The sequence below is a fragment of the Mastigoproctus giganteus genome, chromosome 3 (genome assembly GCF_048544385.1).
Source record: "Mastigoproctus giganteus isolate SK-2022 chromosome 3, ASM4854438v1, whole genome shotgun sequence".
NCBI classification, from domain to species: Eukaryota; Metazoa; Arthropoda; class Arachnida; order Uropygi; family Thelyphonidae; genus Mastigoproctus; species Mastigoproctus giganteus.
Window position 1 is genome coordinate 14,270,259 of NC_143577.1, and position 9,777 is coordinate 14,280,035.

Genomic DNA, 9,777 nt, shown 5'->3' on the forward strand with positions numbered 1-9,777 from the left:
ATCCCTTGTAAAAATATATTGCATATACGCTAATTTATTTTAGTGTAGAAGAACTCGTATGTAAGCTTTAATCCACGTGCGTATCTGAAGCAGTTGTTCTCTGTTTTCTAATCTTATACCAGGAATGCCTAGTAATTTTCTTGCGTGTCTTCAACTCTGACATACCTCAATCAGAAACGCCCTTGTTACTTTGATAAGCGAACGAAAACTGTTAAATTCAGAATTCTGGTTCCTGAAAATACTGCGCTATCCACGTTTAGGGGTAAATAGCCCTTGTGGGCTATTTCTGTTCATAATAGAAACTAAGAGTAGCGCTTGAGAATTGTGACAATTCAACTTCCATAAATTTCTGAGCTTCTTATTACGAAAGAGAAAGTTGAGAGAATGAATCTGAGGAAACGAAGCGAAAAGTCTGTCCAGACTCGACCATAATTACAGGGGACGTTTCAGAGCGATTCTGTTGAGGGTCTTGTGTGTCTGGTAGAAATGATTTCAGCCACTAATCTCTGATGTGGGGAGGTTCGCTAATAATTTCGTTGCGAAAATTATTTTTTCTGCATCTGCTTTGTAGTCAATACGTTACCTGATTTAAGAGGACGTAGAAAAACAGCACGCAGATGGAGAGAAAAAAGAGGTAGGCCAAAGAAAAAAATATTTACGCTTAAAATTACAATGAGAAAATGAAGTGGTGGCGACCTTTTATTTCTTTTCATTTTTATCCCATACGAGACGTATGGGATACAAATGAAAAGTGAGCGCAAAAAATAAAAAGTAAACTCAATTTAAATATTAAAAATAAAAATACAAACAAGAAATGAACCGGAAGAAAGAATAAAAACCAGAGTTGACACCAAAGAGCGCCATTAGTAGGAAATAGGACTTATTATACACTAATTCAAAAACTACATCTGATGTTCTTTATCAAATTTAGTATTTTAAATTTTTATGCTGTTTGTTTGTTACTGTATTAATAATTGCATCTGTTTCATAAAAAAAAATCAAAACACATATTTTAATAAAATCAACCAGTCTAATTTCAAGAGATTCATACGAAATATTTAAAATTTTATTAATTTCCAGTAACTGTCTTCGTATAGCAATTTCTGTAATTCGAATTAAAGATTGAATCTGCAAAGTGCGTATACTTTCGACGAACCCTTAATGCTTGTTACACTTTAGTATAAATAATAACAAATGATGCAAGCTTATGCTGCATCAGCAACAAAAACTAATCACTCCATCTGTCTTCCTTTCCAATAATTTCTCAAATTATTCTTTAAATTTATTCAAGCTTTCCAATCGGTACAAAAATATAAAAATATAAATATAATTTGAAAATATAAATATAAATTGAAATTAATAATAAGAATTTAGAAATTTATATAAACCTACTCACCCGCAAAAATCAGGTAACACCTGGCTGAAAGCCAATTTTCGAGCATCTGTCTTTAAAACAACCTTTTCAATAGAGATTTATGTCCTCTTATGTGTCTTAGCAAGAAAAAGGGTGCTCTCAGCACGTAATTTACTCGATCCATTTAAAGTTTAAAAACACTTCAATCATGAAAATAACAGCAATATTCTCCAGGGATATAACCAGGGGCGGCTCGTTGGTAGGCACTGCGGAACTGCAGCACCCCCAGCTTTTTAAATCCAAATATACAGTGAACGGAGGGAGTTATATGAAATTTTGTGAAGAACGATGCAACGCAATGAATATTTTTATTAACAGGTCACGCATATAGCATACTTATCCTCTGTTACCAAAAATCATTTCAATAAACGAATCGAAACACGAAATTGTTTTCAACTTTGAAGTTTAACCGTAGGCGGAACTGTTCGCTACCCAATTCCACATTTTTACGCCTCGGTGGTTGAGTCGACGCTTAGTTCGCAGGTTGCCAATGAGCATTTTCTAGCGGGGATAAAACGAATCAAAGGAACTACGGAGCGTGCAGTGCCGATTTGAACAAGAATAGCGGTGCGGGCACTTTGAACCAAACTGACCAGGGGGAGCGGTCTGCCACCCCTCACCGTGGACTAATTAAGGACACAAAAGGTGATATAGTTGTACACGTTGGCACTAATGATATTAAGAGTAGAAGACCAGCGGAATTGCTTAACAAGTACAGATCACTGATGAAAAAAAGCCGTGAATTAGGGTTGAATTTGAAAGTGTCTGCAATTCTGCCCAGACACGATAGGAGGGAGTATATGATGAGAGCCTTGTCGATCAATTCGGCCCTGGAAAGATTGTGCAAGGCTCAAGGGGTAGAATATTTCTCAGCCTGGTCTGTACTTGTTAACAGGAGAGACTTCTTCTACAGGGATGGGATACACTTAAATAGAAAGGGTGCAAAAATATTTGCTGATGCTATCGAGGCAGTGTTAGGTGGGTCGGAAAACTGCTAGCGTGGGGGGAGACAAAGACTAATAGATTAACAGTAGCCACTGGCAGAGGTGAAAGAGATTCTTGCACTGCTTCTATTGGAATGAGCAGAAGCCTGAAAAACAAGATGCACGATATTTCAGAGACTGCTAGAAGTTATTGCGGTAGAAGTAAACACATGGGTTGTGTTAGGGTAGCTAAGAATAGAAACAGGTGCATGTATACTTGCGTGTACACCAATGCTAGGAGTTTAGTAAATAAATTTGATGAATTTGAGGTATTGCTCAAAACATCAAAGGCAGATATTGTTGGGATATCAGAGACATGGTGTCACATAGATATAAGGAATGCAGAACTGGAATTTGGGGAGTACAACGTCTACAGAAAGGATAGACTGGATAGGAAGGGAGGAGGGGTTATGCTATTAGTTAAGAAACACATAAAATCCAAGGAGGTGAAGCCAGTCGACATCGATGGACAGGGCAGTGTCGAGTCAGTTTGTTGTGACATAGGCATAGGTAAATCAAAATTGAGAGTAGGAGTGTGCTATAGGCCTAATGACTCTGATGAGTATAATAAGAAACTGTACAGGGAAATAGAATGGGCCAGTAAATCAGAGAGTCTTATAATGGGGGATTTTAATTTCCCAGATATTGACTGGAATTTGTGGGTTGGTCACTCACACACTAGCAAGGCTTTTGTGGATTTATTGGATGATTGTTTTCTACACCAGCATGTTCGGGACGCAACTAGAGGGAGTAATACTCTTGATCTGATTATCAGTAGTGATTCTTCATGCATTAAGAATCTGCAGATAAAGGAACCACTAGGTGGCAGTGATCACAGTGTGCTGAAGTGGGATTTACTCAAATTCTATACAGTGGGACCAACTGATGATGTTACCAACAGCAAATTCAAAATGGGAAGCATTCAAGGAACTAATCTTGGAAGCTACCAGGCTTTACATACCAACCAAGAAATATTGTTCAAGGTTCAGGCCTAAATAGTTGTCAGATGAACTAATGAGACATATGGCAGAGAAGAAAAATGCATGGGATACATACAAATTAATGGGTGACATGCAAGCCTATGATAGATATAAGTTGGTCTGTAACCAAGTCACATAGGAGATTAGGCAGGCAAAGGCAGATTATGAGAAATCCTTGGCAAAGGATGCAAAGAAAAACAGAAAAGAGTTCTTTACCTATTTAAACTCAAGAAGGAAAGGGATGAATCAGATTGGTCCACTGGATGTTGATGGTTCAACAGTTGAGGATCCTGCTCAGATGGCTAACAATCTAAACGAGTATTTTGCATCTACATTCACACATGAGGAGTTATTCAGGGAGGGGAATGTCGTAGGTGAAGTAAACATTGGCAGTGAGCTAGATGATTTTCTAATAACTGAGAGGAAAGTGGAAGAGAAATTGTTGAGGATAAACATAAAAAAGGCACCCGGGGTGGATGGGATCTATCCAGTTATATTAAAGGAGGCAGAAAAGGAAGTAAGCAAACCCTTAGCCATAATTATGAGAGCTTCTTTGGACTCAGGGGAGGTACCCATAGACTGGAGATGTGCAAATGTAACCCCAATTCACAAAGGAGGATCAAAGGCTGACACAAGTAATTATAGACCTGTGAGTTTAACTTCTGTTCCAGGAAAATTAATGGAGGCACTGGTTAAAGAAGCACTGCAGGATCATCTGGACAAGAATTCAGTTATAGCTCAGACACAGCATGGTTTTGTTAAGCGCAGGTCTTGTCTGACCAATTTGATTGGATACTATGATGTAGTCACAAAAGAACTGGATGCAGGGAATAACTTTGATATTATATACTTGGATCTTAGAAAGGCTTTTGATACTGTTGCACATGGAAGACTGCTGCACAAATTGGAGAAGTGTCGCATTGGAGGCAAATTGCTGCTATGGATAAAGGGATGGTTGAGTGACAGAAGACAGAGAGTGGTAATCAATGGACACTGCTCAACGTGGACTAATGTTATTAGTGGAGTTCCTCAGGGTTCAGTGTTGGGTCCATTATTGTTTTCTGTATTTATAAATGATATTGATGATGGTATATCAGGCGTAATGTCCACGTTTGCAGACGATACAAAGGTTGGCAGGGTTTTTAAGGACACTACTGATGCTAAGCTGCTGCTGCAACAGGATTTGGAAAGGTTGCGCAGATGGGCTGAGAGGTGGCGAATGAAGTTTAACATTGACAAATGTAAAGTACTACACATGGGAAACAGCAACCCCAGAGCAACGTATCAACTCTGTGGTACTACACTGACAGTGGTAGAGAATGAAAGGGACTTGGGGGTAATTGTGCAGGCAGATATGAAGTTCTCTGAGCAGTGCAGATGAGCTGCAAGAGTAGCTCATGGAGTATTGTCAATGATATACAGGAATTTTTCCAGCAGGGATAAGGAGGTGATTATTCCCTTGTATAAGGCATTGGTCAGGCCACACCTTGAGTACTGTATACAGGTCTAGGCCTCATTTAAAGAAGGATGTAGAGCTGCTGGAACGAGTACAGAGAACGGCAACAAGATTAGTGAATGGAACAAAGGGTTGCTCTTACGTAGAAAGGCTTAAGTTTTGCAAATTACAGAGCCTGGAGACTAGGCATCGGCGAGGTGATCTAATAGAGGTGTATAAGGCTTTGAATGGCTTGAGCATGCTCAATTCCGATGGGAATCTTCCTCTTGCTCAGAATAATCACCTGAGAGGGCATAAATTCAAATTGAGGAAAGACAGATGTAGAATAGACGTGCGGAAATTTGCCTTTAGCCAGCGGGCAGTTGGTTTGTGGAATAGACTTCCATCCCTTGTCGTGGAAGTTGATAGCCTAAATAAATTTAAGGCTCAGGTGGACAGATATTTCGAATGAACGGAGGGGTGAAATGGGAGTAGTGTTTTTTTTTTTTTTTTTTTTTTTTCGGCTGATGCTGAATAAGCTTGCCTTCTTGCATCATATGCTAATGCTAAACTCTCTTCCTCAACCTCTGCTGACAGTCAATTTATCTAATGATGTACAGCACGCTGCCCGAAAGTAAATGTCATGTGATCTAGCCTTCTGTTGCTCTCTAAGGGTTTATATTTGCGACCCTTAAGTCTTGTTTCTCCTACCATTGAAAATAGATCCTTCGTTCATTATAAAGAATCTTATTTACCTCAGCCAGATCTCTCCCCTCCAGGATATCTAGGTGCCATTCATCAGTTTCTAAGCCTTTTTTCAAAATACCCTGATTCTCTTCGTTAACACACTTCCCACCTTTACATCATCAGCATTTATGACGATTTCCCCTGCACTTTCTTATCAATGTTGATAAAGTAGCTCCAACACTGATCACTGCTCGACTGGACCACACTGATTAATGTCTATTGATGACTACGAATGTCTATCTTTTAACCATCCCCTAATTCAACGGTGGATCTTACCAGTAATCCTAATTTTTACCCGTTTAAATAATAATTTTCTTGAGAAACCATATCAAAAGCTTTAGTGAAGTCAAGGTAAACAATGTCAAAGTTGTTTCTTGCATCCAACTGTTTTTTTTAACTTTGTCATATCGATGAACCAGATTGGTCAGGCAAGACTTCCCCTTCACCAACCCAAAAACAGATACCATTCCACAGAATTATATTATTTTTCCACTGTTGATAGAACCACGAATATTACATATTATCTTGAAGTGCCTTCAATTCAACAGATCCATTGATTTGTAGGGTCTAAATGCGACCTCTCGTAATATATCAGTTCTCATTAAACCCTTAATGTTTGCAATTAACTTGAATTGGGGTTTCTAAATTCTCGGCATTTTTTAATCTTCGGGAACGGGAAATTGCGGTTGCCGACAATTCTCGAGAATTCCCGAAAGTTTTATTTTATTCATTAAATATTTGCCATATTTTTGATGAGAATTTTTGTTCTTATTCTAGTCATAAAACACTATAATAATGAACTGCACATTGTGGTGTAGAAGTAAACTGAGTTGTCATCATTGCAAAACCTGGGTACCTGTATACCCACAGATGAGGACCCAATAAGCTCCGAAACAGTGTCGTATGGTTCACTGAATTGCTAGGAAAGGAACATACTGGTCCAACAGTAGATATAATAACACCTTTTTACAAATTGGTAGTCAAGCATTTACAAGAATTATCTGCAGGGGAATTATACATGGGAAACAAGCTCAAGATTTCAGAAATTTATTGGAAGTTATCCGACATGAATGTACCGGCAGTACCGGTGCCACGAAGCTAGCTGAGACTGAACACGACTCAGATGTTGAGTAACCTACATCACCACATAGCTTACGAGTCACGAAGAGACCTGGCATGGAGAATAATACACGGACACCTGCCAGTGGAGAAAAATAAAGCCAAATTCCGGGGGCATATGAATGTTGAGTGTCTATATTGTAAGGCGTGTGAAACAGTGGAACACGCATTTTTCTCTTGTCCGGTTACTCAGCGCATCTGGATTAGTGTGCATAAAACAATGAGAATACCGCGCTTGACTAGGGAACAAGAACTATTTCTACAGTTTCCAGCCCCGATTTCCAGAGCAACGAGCATCTTGATATACCTCCTAAATGAAGGTTAATATCAGGCTTGGAAAATCAGGAAAAGAAAAGAAGAGGGCTCTGCAGCGGAGGTGTCAAAATGCGCCCTTCGAATGATGGATGCTGCAATAAGAAGATTCTTGGTACTAGAGTTACTGCAACTTGGAAAGCAAAGACTTTTACAGTTATGGTGCTTCCCCACACCTCTATGTCGACTAATAGATAATAACATATATGTGCATCTTAGATGGTAATGATCAGTCTAAGCTAGGGGTGTTACATACCAACCAGATTAGCTTAGTTATTAGTGGATAGGGACCAAGTCAGCTGCATGCATTTGGTCTCTCTCCTGTATGTACGGCGGCTAGGCTTTGATAGCTGCAGGTGGTAAAAGGAGTGTGTAAGAGGGAGATGACCCTAGAACCCATTTAGGGCAAGCCAACTCCAGGCGGTTGCCAACTTGGCGGTCACATGGACTGGGCCTTCCTCGGACTGTGTCAGTGGATGAGTGAATAGCCCAATAGGGTTAAGTCATACAGAGATGAGTGGATAAGGGCGACTGTTCCGTTTGGGGTTTTTTTTTAAGCCATACAGGCCACTAGATAGGACCAATAAAGGGTCCCTGAAGGGTTAATTCTATAGAAATATCCGGAAACTGGAAAGCACGTCTGGTCTAACCAGTAAGCCTATCTACCCACTGATGAAGGCTAAAGAGCCAGAAACGGCACCACAGGAAGATCTTAAACATCTTTGCAGGACTCTGACTGGGTAACAACAGTCCCCGTCAGGGGACGCATTGCCCAGCCTGGGAACGAAGCTCTGAGTTCGTACGAATTATAACTAACTATCCCTTTCATTCTTCTCCGGCATATTTTCCTCTCCCTCTCTTACTATCACTTTCCTACCTCTTTTTTTCTTTGCTCAGTCTTATAGGGATATTGAGGATAGCTGATATCTTTATCCCATACCATATTTAAAAACAGTGTCGTATGGGTGTTGGCATCCACTGAGAATACGTAACAACAGTCTTCTCCTATAGGGAAGCGTTACTTATTCGAAGTATTGCAATACCGTGGCTACTCGTTTTGAAGGAATTCACAATATGAGATATACAGGGGATCCTGGTTGTCCTAGCATAATTGGTTCCAGAATATTCCACTTAAAACGGAGACAAAATTTTCGTAATGTTTATTATTTAAATAAATGAAACTAGCCATAATATTTTAAGAATTTAAGATTCTGTATGTACATACACCACAGACAAATCTTAAAGAAAAACTACGGTAGTAGTGTGAAAGCATCATTTCTTCTGTATCTCAATTTGCTCTCATCCTTCACAACGAGTTGCCATATATTGCACTACCTACCTTAAATAAGTAACGCTTCACTAATAGAGAAGTCTATTGTTGCTTATTCTCGGTGGGCGCCAGCAACCACACAGCACCGTTTGAACGCTAGTTGGCTTTTCATCGGTGGGTGGGCAGGTAACCTGGTATCGCAAGTGAAGAGTATCTTATTCGAATTAGTGCAATACATGGGCAGCTCGTTGTGAAGGATGAGTAGATATGGTGTATCTACACCGATATTGTATAGTAATGGTTATTATATACTTGTACATATTAAAAAAGGGACGAAGGAACTGAAAAATGGGAAAATTATTTTATTAGATATTTTTTATTATAAAAGAAGATCGTTCTCACAAAAAATATTCAAGTGCTTGGTCCATTTTCTCAAGGGAAAAAGCTTTAATTTTCAAATCTTACTAACTCCGAGAACTCGAATACCGGGGACCCTCTACTTAATGATGCCAATTCATGACTACTTAAGTAGTTGGCTACGTACAGAAATGATGCAATTGCACTAACTTGACTCTCCTTTTGCCGTTGAAATGGAAATATCTCTTCCTAACTCTGTTTTTAGATCCGCTTCTATTTCCTCGGGTTCCGAATTTTCCATTTCATTGTTCGTATTATTTTTTCTTTCAGACTCTTCTATTGAAGTAAACTTTTCTTTGAAAATTTGTTCCATTATGGATTTTACAAATGGGATAATTTCATTTTTATTTGCCATAGCAATAAAAAAAATAATTATTAACCTCATTTAAGGCTGAACTGCGGATTATGGGTACACCTTGTCACCTCGTTGCGATGGCCAAATTCTGAAAAACAAAAGAAATGTTTTTTTTTTTTTTTTAATTGGCTCATTTTTGGCTTGTGAAAAAAAAAGGTTAGATTAGTTTACGCCAGTAATTCGGGACAGATTCAAGTATAACCCTATTTGGATTGCTTAAATATCTAATAAGGGACACTTAAAGACTTTATCTCTACGTTTAAAAAAGATGCTGTTTAACCTCCTTTAAAACCTTAATACTTAAAATAGAATTTTGATTTTCCAAATTACGAAAGATGAATGTAAAAATTCCTTCGCTTTTTAGTAGATTTGCTATCTGATTAACAAATCTACTAACAAAACGCCGTCTCAAAGATCGTCTGGAGGAGCACACTAAGGCAATAAGAAATGCGGAGTATGGTAAGTCCGCCGTGGGCGAGCATTTTTGGGAGAAGCAGCACCAGAACTCTCCGGACAATAATATCATCACCGATCGGGCGCATAAGTTCTGGGACTGCAAGTGGCTCGAGAGTTTGCGGATCTGTTCCACAGTGAACATTAACAGAGATAGAGCAACGCGGATCCATCACCTCTTCGAGACTACTATCCTCAGAAAGGATGAACGGTTCCATATGATCCACTTCCGGTTCCATAACACAAGAGAAAGGAATACTTGGGAATGAATGAAAGCACGTGATGAGTACCG

The 9,777-nt window shown here is 39.1% G+C and overlaps 1 protein-coding gene across 1 annotated transcript in view; it reads right to left on the reverse strand.

Moving 5' to 3' along the window:
• LOC150087728 (uncharacterized) overlaps positions 1-8,990 on the reverse strand; it is a 66,186-nt gene extending 57,196 nt beyond the window's left edge. The window contains exon 1 of the mRNA XM_090369859.1: positions 8,828-8,990. Within this exon, the coding sequence (XP_090225985.1) occupies positions 8,828-8,990 (163 nt within the window). The remainder of the gene's footprint in view (positions 1-8,827) is intronic.
• Between the last annotated feature and the right edge of the window lie 787 nt (positions 8,991-9,777).